At 39.6% G+C, this 17642-nt stretch overlaps 1 protein-coding gene across 1 annotated transcript in view; it reads left to right on the top strand.

The window, feature by feature from the left end:
• The first annotated feature begins 1027 nt into the window (after positions 1-1027).
• CEP85L (centrosomal protein 85 like) overlaps positions 1028-17642 on the top strand; it is a 142492-nt gene continuing 125877 nt past the window's right edge. Inside the window, exon 1 of the mRNA XM_026123515.2 lies at positions 1028-1056. Coding sequence (XP_025979300.1) covers positions 1029-1056 — 28 coding nt within the window. The 5' untranslated portion in view covers position 1028. The remainder of the gene's footprint in view (positions 1057-17642) is intronic.

Below are 17642 nucleotides of genomic sequence, written 5' to 3'. Positions count from 1 at the left end.
AACAGGAAGACTAATTTTTCTGTGCAATAGAAGGTTTATAAGGATGACTTGTTCTTCACCTGTGTACTGCTTGTCACAGGCCTTTGGGGTGAAGACAGGATACTTTGGGGAAGGGGCTGAGTTGCTCTGTGTGGAAGAGGCACTTAGAGCTGATGTCTAAAGAGTGGGTCCCAGGAGAGTCCACCAGCTTCATGCTGAGGTGAAGTCTGGGCATCCACCAACACCCTGCTTTATTCCCTGCATGCCTTGGGAGGAAACTGGGAAGTGTGGGGGTGTTTGAATCCAGTTCCTAACAGGGGCAATGAGACTGTAATGTGCGTTACACAGTCTGCCTGTCAATTGCTAGACAAAAATGGATGTACTCCTGCTCACTCATTCCCTTCCTCAATCCAAAGCTACATGACAGCTCAGTGAAAGCATACTCAGCCTTACTCAATAGGAGAAAAAGTGCTGATACATAAGCTTTTTAGATCAGTTCTTGGCTTTCTCTGAATTAACACTGCACTTCACAGACTTTAAACAGGCTCTCTTGTGAGGAAGAGTCTTGGCTGAATTTCTCCTAAATGTGTGAGTGCCATCCTCACCTTTGTGGTGAGGACCTAGTTTCTTGTTCCATGAGTCTGTAAGCATTGTATAAGACATGAACACAATCTTACAGAGTCCTGGAAAATTTTATGGAGAGGAAGGCAAAACAATGCCTTATCAAAAATCTGGCTGTGTAGATGCTTCAGTAGGTAGGATCGGATACCCTACTCTATTGAAATTCATATCCAGTCAAAGCATGTACAAAATGTGAATGTGAAATTCACATTTTCAAATTTCACATTTTCAAAATGTGAAAATAGAATAAAGATTAATAGAGTAAACAACTACATAGGTACAGCAGACTAAGAATCAGTGCCATAAAACATAATAGAAGTCTTTTCTTAATGTAGGAAAGTCGAGCTTTCCTGCAAAAATATCTAGATTTTTACTTTGATTAAATAAAATTAATGCTGTTATTTGTTTTTTAGAGAGACTACTTTTTGATGGAAGAGCTCTGTTACTGTTACTCTGGTGAGTCAACTTAGTAAGTAGCATGAATGAAAGCTTAACAAAGGTAGTAATTCCTTTTCAGTGTAGCCAAAAGGACTTCCTAACTTCAAAATATCTGCTCCATGCAGATTAGAACATTGCTACCGATAACAAACCAGAAAGTGAACATGCGAATCAGAATTTACATATATGAATTCGTGATTTTTCTTGCCTTTATTTGCTATACCCTTGTTACAGAGCTTGTACTACAACTGCAGTACAATTATGTTGACATTGTAAACCTCCAAATCATAGCTCTTTGGGAAAGCACAAAATGCTAAAATTCCTGAGATATTTGGTAGTATTGTCTCAGGTACATGTCAAGAGCCTGGTCTTGACTTAGGTACTTTTTTTTCTTCCATTCCTACTTTTTTCTAGGCAGATCAGATATTACTCTGGACTAAGGTGTTATTTCACAATCCCAAGAACAGCATACTCATTTTTCCTGAGATCATGGCAAGAATGTGGAACAGTTTCCTGAGAAGTGGTAGAAACTGTATTGTTTAGGACTTCTGAGAGGGTACTGGAAAAAATAATGTTAAATAAAGAAAAATTATGATATTTTGCAGGGAGATGAATTATGTCACATACTAGATTTCCTCTAGATCTACCTTGATGAGTCTTTGAAATAGAGAACAGGGTCAGAGACAAAGATAATAATTTCCAGCTTTTAAAAAAGGAAATCTGTCTTCTGTTTCCAGCAATATTAAACAACACCAAAGAAGGAGACACTGTAATTGTTACCATCATTGGTTTCTAAATGAAGTCAGGTATGCTGTAGCTACCAAGACACTTATGTAACACAGTATCTAAAATGTCTTTATACTCCGAAAAGGTCATAAATAAATGGTTCTCAAGCTTCATCAGTGGAACCACAGGACAAATTCTGTATTTGATTGTAAGTCCAGTTTATATCCATTGATGTCAGCAGAGTTACTTGGGATTAAGAGTCAAGTAAGTGTTTTTAGAACATAGCTCTGTGTTTTTAATTGTGTAAGTTGAGCAGAATAATTTTAAGGAAGAGACTCAGTATGCAAAAACATAAAATAATGGCTATAGGACAAAAAAGGGAAAAGTTAAACATTGCTTAATATACAAAATGTTTCTTTTGTTTCCTTTCTTAAAACAGACTATAAAACTATTGAATACATTATTTAGGGATTACAGTGACCGGCTTTGTATATAGGATGTTTCAGAACAGATTTACAAATACAACTCTGCTCTCTTTGTGGTGTTTATCTGCTTGATGTGTTGCATCTTTTGGGTATCTCTAGGCATGGCCATAAATCTTCTGGAGAACCAGAAGCTCTCAGGAAGTGTCTGGTTTGGTGAGTTCCTGTTGGGTTAGTTTAGATTCCTAGATTTCTTTCATTTGTCTTTCAGCACTTAGGTAATGGGGAGCATGTTCACAGTCTCAGATAGTGCAGGGGAATTGTTAGAGCCCTTTGCTTCAGGATGTAAATCGACATTAAATGGTCCTGGGGAAGTAAAAGGCAGCAGGATGAAGAAGACTTTTAGCATGGGTGGTCTGCCCAGTTTCTGGAGCAGCTGAGAGTGATCAAGTGAAATGTCAGGCTCAGTGGAGCATTGTGTGTGAACTTATAAAGCAAATATTGCATTTCTACATGACTACTTAGGAAGGTTACAGGAAAGATAAGACACCTCCACAGAGAAGAAAAATCAAAAAAGGAAAGTAATAGAATGGAAATCATATTTGGGTTCAAGGTTTACATGCTGGTCTGGGTCAAAACTTTCACAAAATTCCCTGGGTTTAGATCCTAAGCTTTACGTTGTTTCAGTTCTAACGGGAATGATGTATAATGGAGAAGAGGGGGGAAAAACCCAGAAAGATACTGGTGGAAGGTAAACATAGTCCATTTGAAAAAATGAATCAACTCTCCTGGGTTTCCTATTTTTTTTTTTTCTGGACAGGGCCTGTAGAAACTGATTAGCTAGATACAGGTGTAGATGTAGATATAGCCATAGGTAGATATAGAAACCCAATTGAGCAGACTGCAGCTATTGTCTGGTGCTGGAGCCAGGGCACTCTCTGCAGCTGAGACTCTTTTCCTTAACTTGTGTGCAAAAAGTGGTCTGACTCTGGCCTTGGAAGATAAAAAGACAGATGTGTGGTTCAGTGCTGCTGTTTTGGGGGATGTATTAGGCTGTGTGAAGTTAAACAGGATAGATTTTCCTGTTTCTTTTCTAATGGTAATTTTTACAGTGTGCAAATATGGGAGGTTCACATACCTTCTGGTCATTTTTCCTGCGGAAGCATCATGGAAAGACAGATAAAACCAGGCAGCTAATTAATTTAAAGGTAAAGAGTTGAACAACACATGTGACCATTAAATTCATTGCCAAACACAACAGCTTTTGTAAGTGCTCTAGAAAAAAAATCATAAACGTGCTTGTGCCAAATAGCTTTTGTTTGTATGTTTTGTGATCTTGCTGCAGATTTACATTTGAGTATTTCCCATTTACTCTCTAGTCTTGATTTTGGCCAATGCACAGATATCATCTCTTTCCAGGCTTGCTTTTTCTTCCTAATGCTTGAAGCAAATAACAATAAAAATGGCCTTCATCTGGAGAAAATTTAGTGTGATGACTCAAGACCTCTTTTGGGGGCAGACTGTGTCCTGCTTGGAAGATAACGTGGAGCTGCATTGTCTCAGGACAGCATTCCTGGCTGTTTCCAGGCCCGGGGGGAGTGTGTCTCCCTTCAGAAAGCCCTCTGCTCTCTCCCAAGGTAGAGCTTGTACCTCTTTCAGTGGGACACCTTGCTGCTTTGAGGTGGCTCCCTGCCAGGCAGCAGGAGAGGTGCTTGCCTGTTTTCTGGCAGGATTTTGAGGCAGAAAACGGCTTGATACAGTGGAAACGAGGCTTTTTGCAGCAGTACGTCCATTTTGCTTGCAAGCTTGGCGAAGAAGCAAGCAGAGAGGCAGGCTGGCTCGGAGGTGACTTCACACAGGACCTGGCTAGCTGCCTGGTGGCCTGCCAAGTTGCCAGACCCCAGCTTCTTGGGCTCCCCGGGTAGGCCAGGAGGCAACCGCCCACTGAGTTGCGAGGCCAAAGGATACAGCAGCAGGGAGGTTTTGGAGCCTGGGACTTTGCCAGGCGAGCCCCTGCGGAGCCAGGCTTCCTGCAGCACTGGGCACCTCAAGGGACAAGTTAGTTGTTTGGAGAGCCAGGGATCTGCCTATCTGGCCAGGGAGCAAGCCCACATCTAAACTATTCATGACTTATTCCTTCCATGAAAAAATCCTGACACTGCCTTTTCCCACCGGCTCTTGGCACCAACAGGGGTAGCACCAATCTAGGAATGTGAGTTTGACACTCATGCCTCTCTTTCCTAGACTTAGTCTAGTGCCGTGTGTAATGCTTACCTTGATAACCCACTTATTAGATGTATTACAGATGTATTCAGGACTGTGAATCTATATTCAGCCTGTGAAATGCACAGGAATATTTTTAAAAATCTTTTTATTTTCCTAGACACTGTGCTTGAAATGCTGATGTAGTTTGTGTAAATCAGCTTCCTGAGTGAAAGAGATTTGTTGATAGTAGTTTGTCATTTTAACTGTAAGACACACAATCCACATAGTATATGAAATTTACTTAAAACAAAATAATTCATAAAACCATCAGACATTTGGCTCTTGTCTGCACTTTCTGTTGGCATGGCCATGTGTAGTGGGAAGAACATGAACAGAGCAGCTGGTTTCCATCAAATGGCATCCTGACGGTATCAGGGAAGGTAAGCTGGGCCCTGCTGCCTCTATCGTTTATGCTCTACAGATCAGCTGATGTAATTTTCTCTGATAGATCTCTCTCCCTCTCTGTAGCATCCTGGAGAGCTGCACTGCAGCTGCCTATTCATGCTACACTTGACCGATAGCTAAATGAATGGAAGTGCGCGATCCAAAAAAAGGCGGTAGTGCTGGCTTTCCATTAATACTCTTTTGTCTTCTCTTGGAGAGAGTTCTGGAGGTAAAAAGCCATCACAGTCTGGCATCTCTTATCTATTAAATATTTCTTACTTTACTGACATGTCAATTTTGAGGTAAGGTCTTGTGATGCAAAGGGTTTTGCAAAATACTGTCATCTGCCTGCTGCAAATCAGACTAAGATTATACATTATTGTTAATAGACCAGAGAACATATGTCAATGGCAACAACTTTTGTTCAGTGACCTGGGACGTGATTTGTAAATGCATTTGTCCAGTTTTATGTTCATGTATTTCCTTTGTGTTTTTTGGTATACTAGCCCTGATGTAAAAGTGCTTCATGAAGAAAGCAGTTTGATTAGATTTGGGATCGTTTAAATATTTTACTTTATCAACCCTAACTTCAAGTTATTTCTTCCAGATAACTGCATTTTCATGCTTGTCCCATATACAGACTTTCCAGGTGCCTCACACCCTGGTGTTGTGACACCAAATTACTGAATCTTTAACTCTACCACAGAAATATTTGGGGGCAGTAGTATTTTTATGCATGTCTTAAAATTGCATCATGTAGTGAATGCATTGTCCAGTGACCACTAGAATACATTTAGTAGAAATCAGGAGATCCTGGTAGTACAGAGAATACCTTCAGTGTAAGCTTCCAGTGCAGTTCTCAATCAGGAGAAATGGCGGATACAAATTTTAGATATATGGAAGGGGAAAATCAAGTAGAAGAGAGCCCCTCATGGTTCTCATGGCATGAGGAACATTGGGCTCACTGCTAGCAGCCAGACAACAAGAAACGTGGACACAGGAGACAGTTTAAAGACAGACCACACAAATGTCTGAGAGCTGAATATCAGGCCTTAAAATGTGCCGCTTAAGGAACTCAGCTATCTCAGTTGAAAATGGTTGAAAGGATCTGACTTTCTACTGTGTTTGAAGGCATCCATGGCAGAAACATATCTGACAAGGGGAGCTTTTTCACCTGAATCACTGCTTCAAAGCTGTTGTTAGACAAATCTAACATTGAAGTGAGATGTACTTTCAGCTATGAGGGTAATTAAACACCAGAACAGCTTACTGAGAAGCGTGGTAAACTCACACTTGCTTGGGTTTGTCAGGCAAGGTGAGATCTCTTTTAAGAGCAAAAATGTTAATAGAGATGGGTTATATATGTTTAGTCTATATATACTGCAGAGGTAGGAGAAAAACAGCTGTAATCATCCTTTCTGGGCTTGGTATCTTTGAATCTGGATTTCCATGTTTGTCCCTTTTCTTAACAGGCCTTGAGGAAAACAGGGCTGCTTGCACCATAGCCACGTTTTTACTACACATACTGTTTGACCAAAATCATTAACTGATAAATAACTAATCATATCTTGGGCTTTGGCCAGTCATCTGCCAGTGTCAGGAAGCTGCTTGCTTCATGAAGCACTTTTACATCTCCACTCACAAACAGACAATTGTCTAGATCCATGCTAAACTCTGTTTTCCTTCCAGTATTTGTTAGCGAGGGGAAAGGGCAGCAGGTAAGACCCTAGACAGAGAGGGCTGCTGCTCTGAGGTGACTCTGGAATTTGCCTTTCCTAGATCCTTTCACTGTGTGTCTTGCTCACACTCTCAGGATCATACTTACATGCAACATTTTGAGAGCTCAGGTAGGAGTTATTTCTGAGGCCAGATTAAGAAGGTACCATGGGGGTTTTCACCCTCCTGTGTACCATAAGGGGATACCTGGGATACATTTAAGCACCTGAGATCACCCAAATGCCTAACCAATTCACTGTCTTTGACTCAGTCATTACTAGAATCAGGATTTCTCCTTTCTTTGTAGCCCAGTTTTTTGAGGACTGAGATGTTTTAGTGTAAGAGAAGCCTGATATCAAACCCAGAAACCATCTGGATGAAATTCAATGTCCTGCAGTGTGGAAGAACTGAGACCAGAGGAGCTGATTGTTTTTCTTGCATTTAACCTTCACAAAAAATATCTTGGTTATTGTTTGACTAGTAGAATTGTGTCCATCCTGTAATACCTTAGTTACTTGTCCAAGTTCCTACACAGGGCAAATGATAAAAGCAGAAACGTAACTGTTCTCCACAGTCTGAGCTGGGGGTAAGCCTCACCAGTGAAGGCAAACACCTTAGATCTGTGCTTGCACAAACAAGTTTTGCTAAGCCTATGTTGGCTCCATGGGATTCACTGAGGCATAGACCATGGTAACTGTTCTCCAGGGAGGTTACAAAGAGTCGGAGAACTGCTGATCTGGATGACACTCTACTTTCTAGCTTGTAGGCTGTGTCTTCTTATTGCAGACTGCTAATCTGCATCCAAATTCAAGTCCCTCAAAGCAGTCAGATTTTTCTAGACAACCTGAAAATAAGCATCCCAGTTTGCTCTCCTACGCAGAAAACTGTATGTTTCCTAAATAAAACCCAAATGGCTTGTTGGGACTTCATTTGCTGTCACCAAGGTGTTAATTGGCAGGCACTGAAAATCTGGGGCCTGTTGTGCTCAGGGCGCATACTCAGTTTTAGTGGGCATCTTTTTTTTCCAGACAGAGCTGAGAGCACTGACATTCACCCAGCATGTTTCCTCTGTCCTGAATACATTGAATAACTAACAAAAGACCAAGGAACTCTGTGAAGATATCTTTTCATTGCTTGTGCTCAAATTTTCCATTCATTGCCAAGACGCAGCATCCATTTCCAGCAGTAAATGTCATGCACACAATAGCTCTGCTGTCGGTGTGAAAACCTAGCTTAATTAGAGGAGGAGGCATAAAAGATCAGATCACGTCCTCTGTGTGCAAAACTGTAGAGTCCAAAATATGTCTCACACAGGCAATTCAAAATAGGCTGATTAGATAAGGTTATATCCTAAGGCTTCATTGCCTGCCTGCAGCAGATTTTATTTTTTTTGCCTTAACCATCTTTACATGTCTAGGCACTAAGAATGATTGTGGTCCTTCCTTGACCAAAAGAAGACAATATTTGAAGGAAGGCTTTCAGATTACAAACGTGGTCTTCACATCAGTGAACAGTCGTCGGGTAAACCACTGTAGCGGGCTGTTTGTCCTTATCTAACCTGGAGGAGACCATATTCCAGACATCCTGATTAAGCAAGCAGGTCCAGACATCATGTTTAAGCAAGCAGGAGATGGGCTGTGGCTTTACCTATGAGCCCTCCTTACCTCACCATTTGCATGTGGGGGGCAGCAAGGGAAGATGGTATAGGACATAAGAAAGCAGAGGCCAGCAAAGCCTCAATGCAAGGCACAGTTAAAAAGAAATGCTAGGCAATGTGTTTGAGGTCAGTCACTGAAGGAAGAGTGGAACCAAATGAAAATTTGAATCTTCTGCCTTCAAGTTTGATATTTGCTGTACAGCCTGTAAATTGATTTAAAAACTGTATAAATTCATGAGTGCAGAAGTGTTGCATGTGCATGAGAATATTTCTCCAGCTTTATATAGTAAGGGACACATATAATCTGATTTGAAAAATAATTAGCATGCAATGAATAAATGATACACTCTGACATTTGGTAGTGTTTGTGAGATGTAAGTCTATTTCTAGTAGAGAGTAGGCTTAAATAGCCAAGTGGTGTTTATAGGAGATTGGTTGCTGCATTCCTTTTCAGTTTGCTAGTATGTGCTAGTCTGCTGAAGTAAGCGAGCCCTGCACTGAATAAACATGTGGGACTGTTCATCTATAGGACCATGTGAATAAACCATCATACTGTCACTGGAGATCTATGTATACATCACTTCTTGAATCGCAAAAATACAAAACAGAATTTAAACTAATTGACTGCTTTGTCAATACACACTCAGTCTCTGTATAGGTTTTAGTTGCCTGGCTGAAACTTGAAATAAAAGTAATTCATAGCTGGAAAATGTCTGTGATGGACACTGTGTAAAAGTCTAGTGAGATAGTTATGAAGCTTAGTTTATACTTGTAAAGCACTTTATGATCTTTGGTTTAAATGTGTTTAAACCCTAAATGCTGTTAAGTGTTTGTTTCACTGCTGTTCAGTGCTTTTAGTGTTGCATCATTACATTAAGAAACCAGGACATGTCATCATCTTGACTGGATTACTACAGAAAACTTTGTTCCATACAGGCTTCCAGCTGGAGAACAGAAACATTTGTTTTCTTTATATTGGTAAATGTACTAGAGAGATGAGGATACCTCATCATGTGGTATAGTGCCACCACAAAATAGAAGAGGAAGGCAAAAACCCCATTCATTTAGGACTGAACTGACAGTCAGTCACTGGAAAAAAATAAAGCTAAGACAATGGGGCAAATGTTAATGATTCTTCCTCTTCAAGATGATTTTATCCTGTTATTTCAAATTACAAAGGGGCCCTGAATCCAAACTGCTTTGGATGGTTGTCAGAAAGATTAAAATTTGAATGTGGTTTCTGATCTCAGTTTTACCAGGTTGTCTTTTTCTACAGTGACCTGAACAAAACTCCTCAAAATCAATGTGTCTGAACTTTTCTAGATGTAGTTGGTGCAGTGCTAGGAAGCATTAGACTTTATTCAGAATCCAGCTTTCAGTCTCCAAAAATTCAAATTATTGCTTTAAGGGTCCTTAGAAGGGTCTTGGATCAAAACTCAATAGCAAAACTTTTCAGCTACAGCTAGGTAATGCTTGGGTATCACTAAGTGAAAAGCTTCATCCAGTTCTGCTATAGCAGCTCCTTCTTAACTTGTTCCTACTCTTCTACTGAGATTCATTTTAGCTGAGATTATTCCTGTGAGCAGTTTATTATGCTAACACGGAGTAGTTTAGATGGACTCACGCAGAGAGCCAAGACATGATTCTCACTTGTAGAATCTAGGTCTTTAGAAGGAAAATGTTAACAAGAGCTACTATCTAGCCACTGAAAAATAAATTTTATGTATTCTGTGTGTATGCTGTTTCACTATGGAGGGGGACTCTATCTGAATAGCAAACCTCTGGAAGTGGCTTCCTAATGGAAGCAATGGCAGATAATGCACAAGGTAACTAAAGTAGCTGTTTGACTGATTATTTTAATGCCCAGAAGGAAATATGTCCATTACATTTTTTCCCTGGCTTTCTGTTGTATCTTTCTGTCATTCAACAATGAATCAACTACAAGGAAGAGTAAAGACTACGTCTCTTGGAGGAGGGCAATAATTGTCTTTAAGCAGTGTCCTTTTGCTTTCAGACTAGCAGGGATTGTTTTCCATCTGTCTTAGAAAACCCTATGTATAGCCAGTGATCAGAATGGGCCGCTTGGCTAGAATTTCTGAATTTCTCTTTGTCTGTTTACTGTGACAAAAAGGCCATTAGCTTGTAAGCAAACTGAAAAAGCATTGAGCAAGGATGTGTTTTGAAAGACAAGGGCAGCTGAGCCCTCAGGAGTCTCTACAGTTTGCTGATTATTGTGGTCTCTGGGCTGATTTTAGTTATATGTATACAATTTATCTGCATATAAATTATTTTATAAATTATTCCAAAGAGGAATCAGTATAATGCTGTTCTCCAAACTTACCCCCTCCCTCTCCAAGATGAAGAAATTGTCTCTCTAAAACTGCATATTATCAAAGAGCTTGCTTGCTTGCTTGCTTCCTTCCCTCCTTCCTTCTTTTGCTCACTCTTTCTCTCTCTTTCCTTCTCTATCTCTTTCTTTCTAAAGTCACTGCCTTCTTATGGGTGGGAAAAATAACCTTCATGTTTTGTTTACTGTTTTCTGAAACGCCATGTGTGAGGAGAGCTCATGATCTAAATGCATGTTTTGCTGATGGTCCTTTTGATCCTTTGTGAGTTTAACAATTTTGTCATCAGCTTAATTTGGAACAGGATTGGGCCCCCAAGATGGGGTTCAGTACTGACTGCATGAAAATAAGAATGAAAAGAAAGGGTCATCAATTTACTTGCTTCTTGTTTGTCTGCCTAAAACTTTTATGTGAAAGAAAGCTTGAATGGTTCCTGAACTGAGGAGTTTTTGAACAGAACATAAAAACTCTAGAAGCTGATCCTAGCAAATTTCTAAAAAGACGTTACTTGATATTACAGATATGTTTCTTTGAAGCATCCAGAAAATTTTATCTGATGGTTGCTATTTAGTAGGAACCAACAGTGCACTTTATGCTATTTAAGAGGCAAATGAAAACGCAGGGCCTCCTACCAGAAGCCTGCTCCTTATTTCTGAAAAGCTAACTATGCTTTAATTGTGGTTTGGAAGTTAATGTTATTTCAGAATTGTCTTCTTAATTCCCATCATTCGTATTCTGCACATGTGGAAAATCTCCCTCTTTACTATACTGCCCATGACTCTGTTTTTTACCATCTGCTAAGTGTTCAAAATCTGTTATGAGCTCACTACTAATTTCAACTTCCTTTCTTTCCTTTTCTTTGGGAAAAAAAACCCATACACAACAAAAAACAGCCTATCTGGACAGCTACTGAACAACTTACCCTGCAGTAATACAGAGCTCCTTTTAGAGACACAAGCCAATACTTCTGCTTAGGTCAGCCAAGAGGAATTGTCATTCCTTGGGTACATCTTATACCCTTCTCTTCTTTCCAAGGGAAAACACAGTTTTCACCAGGCAAGCTGATACTCTGCCAGCCAATAAAAACCTGCGGTGTTTGAACAATTAAAGCCACCTTTAGTAAAAGCCTCTTTCCTAATGTATCTGGTGTTTCCGTATTAGCAAATTGTATGTATGTAGTATTGAAGTGCTCAGAAAACGGTATTCAAAAGTATTATGAAAACAGTGATTCTCTTTAAAAGTACTTCAATTTTAAATTTTGTGCACTGTCACTTTTTCTCACAGCTATGCACAACATAGAAGTGATTGCACTGTTTCAGTTCTCCCTGTGTATTTTGAAGGTATTTAAGTGGTAGATTTAAAACTGGTTAGTAATAATCACATCACTGTTACAGCATAATCAACTTTTAATAAAAACTGAGCTTAGTAAGTTATGAATAGACAATTCTACAGGTTATTAGCACATTTAGTGTACTCCAGCAATGAAGCCTTAAAACTGAAGAGCGCTGAGCTCCCTTCCCAGCTCCGTGGTCCATGGTGGCTTGCTGTGCACCTTGTTTGCGTCACCTTTGAAAGGGGCGCAACAGTACTCTCTTCCATGCATTCAGGAGCAAAGTGGAAGGGCAAAGCACAATCAAAGTGAAGGATTTTGAGGTGAGATGATACCATGAAGGCCTGGGGGGACAGATGTTTTACACCATCTCTTTGAAAGCCTGCAACACACACACACACACACACACACACACACACACACACACACGTACACACACACACACGTACACACACACACACACACACACAGTTGTTGTCGTGAACACCCCGTCTTATAATACATTTGCTGGTTGCTTACTTCTGCAGAGGCTGTTAACCCAGTGAATGAATTAACTACTCATTTAAAGCAGTTGAAAAGGACTGAAGCCTTTGCCAGTGCCTGCATCAAAGATGAAACATGATGAAAGGCTTGATGTTGTGCTCAGTGGAGCCGGAGCAGACCTGCCTCACACTGGCTTCCCATCCAGCAGTTGCTGCTGTCCGACATGTGACATGCTCAGAGGGATGGGACTATTTTGTCTCCTTTCTGCACTGGAAAGTAAGCCCAACCAAGTCTGCCACTCTGTTGTTAAATCCATAACAGCATGACTGAGTGTCAAATCTCAGGAAATTATATGGAGCTAATTTTGTACTTAAGAATAGAACTGATGAGGGTGGATGGGGGAGGAGCACACTCAGAAATCTGCCTTTTGCTTTTTGCCAAACAGTCCCACTCTCTCTCAGGCAGATTTTGCAAAAAGCTCGCCAGATGGGGAGATGAGCGCTTTGGAAAACCTGACCCTGAGTTCCTTGGAATATATGGTCTTCTGGGATGGTAAACAGTGTGATTACGTTGCACAACTAATTGGATGATTTGTTCTGTGGCCCTAGTGCGCTGCTTCTTTCCACATACGATCATGAGAGTTGCAGCTGGGGGATGTCAAGCGACAGGTTACTTTTCAAGCTTTTTCAAGGGCGTTTGGAGACTCTGCGGGTGCCTTCAGCAGAGCTTCCTATGGACCCCGGCCACAGGGCCCCGAGCCTTTGCCCCGTTCTGCGCCACTAACTCCTTCCTCTTGGTGTTTTTGGGTAAATCTGATCACAGAGCATCATGGAGCTTGTAAGTCAATATAGTATCGCTCCGTATAGATTTACCATCATGCAGGGAAGACCTGCAGTATGCCCCCTCCGCTATGTGCCACAGAAATGTTTGAAGTGGCTGAAGGCTGGGGGATGTAAAAAGCTATATTGCAGTCACTGCTGTGGAAAGCAAAAGGGATTTTTGAGGGCAGCTGCAGATTATGTTGGTCGAGAGTGCTCTCAGCGCTATGCAGGAGAGGCCATTTCAGTGACTGTTTGCTTGTATTTCACGAGCGAGTTTTTACAAAACTAGTCTCTTATCATATGGTCCAGTTTGAGTCCTTATATATACTTCATATAAAATGATATTTGAAAGATTACGTTAAACACCGCAGTGAGGGAAAATTAGGTACTTTATTAGATATTAGGGAGATCCAATTCATAGCCTCCCAGACTAGACAGTTGGATTTGTTTAGCTGACAAATTGAGTGCTAGCCCAATGGATGCTACTGCATTTACTAATTTATCTAATGTTTTTCAAGAAGAAACAGAACTAAAAACGTTTTCTATTCATCCAAATCTGAATTTGTAATAGATCTTCTTTTGTTTGTGATGGTGAACTTCAAGAGGCTCAACTGAGAGAAACACCATGTTGGTATTTCATTTGAATGTAAGAAATTTTTTGTGCTTCAGAAATGATCCGGGAATCTTGCAAGGTGAGGCTTTGTCTTGAACTTTTCATGTGCCTCCAGTGGCATAACGGACATGATGAGTAGAAAACATTTTTTCTAGTGATATTTTAATACTTCTGTAGAGGCACTTTCAGTAATTAAAGCACAACACAGCAAATGCTAAATATAGACTTAAGTAAAATGGTTGGTAGTTTCTGTTTTATGCAGCTCAGTTTTCTTATCTCTGTGTAAGGGCACTATCTGTTGTAGTTAAACTGTAATATGTAAGCTCAAGGATATATAACACTGAACATTTTTTGATTATGTTCCACTTTTAGAGATTGTTACATCCTTTTAGAGTTTTAGATTCTTTTAGATATTTTTAAAGATCTATTAGATTTAACTTTCAGAGGTCACATATTTATGTTTTTATGCGTCTACTTCCTGCGTATTTGGTAATATCTGAAAGCAATAAAAACATATATGAATGTATCAAGTATCATTCTAGTATATGATTCAATTTATCATTTTTTAAATTAGCTCTTGACCTCCATCCATAATACAGTGAGAAATATCTGGTTTTCTTATGTTTTCAGTTGGCATTTTATTAGTTTATCCTTGCAGCAATTGTCTTTGAATCTAGAAGTGAAAGACAAGTGATATTTGCATGCATTTAAAGATACTTTATTACAGTTGTGTGCTTCCTTTTCACTTCTTTCTAGTTTTTCTGTTCTATTTTTTATCGTAGCGGCTGTGGTGAGTAAAGATCATGTGACTGCTGGGAATGCATTCCAGCAGGGCCAACGTTATGAAAGGCTCAAGTAGCGTAAGCTCAGTAGTGCCTTCCAGCAAGGACTTTCATGAGTGGGTTGACTTTATGAAGCACACACTGGAGTAGTCCCGAGGGGAATCTTGTGCATGACTGTTTTTTCCATTTTCTTGATGCCTATTTGTTACTATTTGTTTTAGTTTCCTGTATTGATTGCCATGTCCTGTTTCTGTATATTTTGTGCTCCTTGCAATTTTCACATTGAGAGCATATTCATAATATTGTTTTGTAAGAATGCAGCCAGTTCTGAACTTTTACATAGGTTATTTATCGCTTCCTATTAATGCATTTCTTTTGGGTGGTTCGAGCTCCTTGCTTTGTGAATAAATGGTTATCAGTCTTCCTTCAGAAGCTGTGATGTTCCTGTGTTCTGGATTTTTAACTGATCTCTCCAATGTGATAATTAGCTCATAAGGTAGCAACATTGAGAACTAAATGGTCAAAGCATTTTGCACAGTATTGTCCTGCACTAACTAAAAAATTAGTATTGTGGTTCATTAATGTAGTTTTAACTGATTTAACCAGCTATCCTTCTTGAGCTGTTAAGATGGAAAAACAGTGCACTACACTGATGTGCAGTTCTTAAACCATGGAATTCCCAAATTAGCAGGACTGTCCCTCAGGTTTAAGCAGCAATACTTAAACTTTTATGTTGCTTTTACTTATGTATATTTAAAGTAACATGCTCACTTACAAGCTGAATTTCTTGTTGTTGTTTTTTCTATGATCAAAGATTGGCTTGCGTGTTTACTAAAAAGCCTCCCATATCGATTTGGTCACTAAAGAAATGTGTTATAAGTAGAAAACTAGAGAGAGAACTCTACAGCCAAGTCAGAGTCTCAGTGTTGTTTTTAATAAACATCCTCATCTGTGTTAAATTTAAGTCAACAGCAAAACAGTCTAAGGATATAGTGGTGGATTTTGCATATCATATGCTAAGTTTGCGATGTAGTGAAACAAAATCTGATGGGCACTGTAGTCAGGACTTTTTGCTTTTCAGTAATTTTTTACCATTTTTGATGAACTGGGTTTGTCTAAAGAAGTGTGTGCTAATATATGTTTATCAATCAGTTTCATGTGAGAGTGCTGTACCAAGACTGAAGTATATGAAGCTGCAGATAGAAGCAAATTGTGCTTTGCAGACTCAGGCATAACAAAACCAGAGATTGTTTTGCCAGCCTGCCTTTTCTTCACACTGCAAAGCTCCCAGCAGTACCATGGCGGCTGCTAGCCAGCGTGTCTATGCTGTACAAGGAGTGGGCTGCTTCGGAGACATCCACAGGTGGTGTGCTGTGTGGGTTTAGAAATGTCCTTTTAAATGGGATTTTTCTCCATCAGTATAGAATACTCAGTCATTTCTGGCATGAACTACTTACTGCAGAGAGAAAATGAAATATTAGTACAGGCACATTTTTGTAGTACCAAAGTATTGTAGAATCAGTGTCAGCAATTACTGTAGAATCAAAGTCAATGGAGAAAAGAATGGGGTGGGGTGGGGGCCTTCATGAAGTTAATCATATTCATAGTTAAAGCATGAAATAAATTCTTCCATCAGACTTTTAATTTAGGCATAAGACAGCACGGGGTGACCTCACTAAACTGAGCACTGGCATAAATCCATTGACTTTACTGAAATTTCATCCCTTTGCAGTAATGCTGGGTCTGGCTCAAGCACAAGTGACCAGATAATTTTCTGACTGGTAATGTTCGTAGGTATTATTTCTGATTTGGAGTAAACAAACTCCGTATTTCAGGCTATAAGCAGATAGTGATTGGCATTTGGAAGAGATTTCCATTTCCAAGTATTAGCACGCTGGTATGTTGCTGGCTAGTTGTGTTCTATTATGTTTGGCCTTCCTGTAAAGAGTCATTTGGTGTTTTAAATTCTGTTTTTCCTAACTTCTCAAAAGCAATAGTATTCAGTGTGTTTGTATCCGGTGCAAAAGGAAACCAGGATCTATTCCTCAGTGCAGAGTGGAGGAGATGGAGCAGTGCATGGTCTGATCCTGTATTTCAGTGACTGAATACAAGGGGTGTGTTTTTTGATTAACCTTTAAAGCAAGTAGGTTTTAAACAGATCGAGCTAAATGTTGTTTTCTGCTTTTAATATAGGAGTTGCTTCACATTCATGGTGGAATCTAATCTATATAGAACAGCTTAAAAAAATCTGCACATTATAGTATAGCAATTTTGTCCATTTCTTTATCCTTTCTGCACTCATTTTTCTATGTATAATGTGGTGAAACCAGCCTTCCTTGAAGTAAAATGTGAATTGTAAAAATGCAGACATTCCCAGTAGCAGTTAGGTTGAAAGCCAGAACTGTAGCACTGCTGAAGCGTCTTATGCTTTAGCAAATGTTTTAGAATAGAAAGTTGAAATGTAAAAAAAATTAGTATTTTGAAAATCCCAAATTGAAAGAATTTTGGTGTGGCCATTTTGAAACTGAACTGCACCTGCCTGGTCTGATGATTGATAGCACAGTTGTCTCATGCCTTCATTTCTTCATTTTGCCAGTCTTTTTAAATGAAGAATACCAAAGATTAGGTACCAAATTATCATTTTTGATTAATTACTCTCATGTACCAAAGAAGCCTCCTGACCACAGCGGGTTTCAAATGTAACTTTCATGAGATGTTTCAGCATCATAAGTAAGTGCAGAATATCACCAAGAGATCTCAATATCAAGTAGGTCAGTATGATGTCAGAAAGTGTTGCTAAGATTCAGATAAAATTAGCTCATCAGCTGCCTGCCTGCCTCTTAACAACCTAGAGAATTTAGAGATTGCTTTTTTTTTATTAGATGCACTGGAAAAAGGGACAGCTGCTCATAAAATCGGATAATGTGTTAGCTGGAAAAAAGTAGAGGTGACTACAGAGGGCGCAAGAACAAGAGAACTGAAAGTCATTCAAAATGGGTAGGAGAAACTATTTTTGAAGTACATATTTTGTCTAAGTGTTAAGTCCTGAAAAGAAGTGGG

This window comes from Dromaius novaehollandiae, chromosome 3 (genome assembly GCF_036370855.1).
Source record: "Dromaius novaehollandiae isolate bDroNov1 chromosome 3, bDroNov1.hap1, whole genome shotgun sequence".
NCBI classification, from domain to species: domain Eukaryota; kingdom Metazoa; phylum Chordata; class Aves; order Casuariiformes; family Dromaiidae; genus Dromaius; species Dromaius novaehollandiae.
Note: the sequence above shows the minus strand (reverse complement) of the source record. Positions and strands in the feature narration are given on the sequence as shown.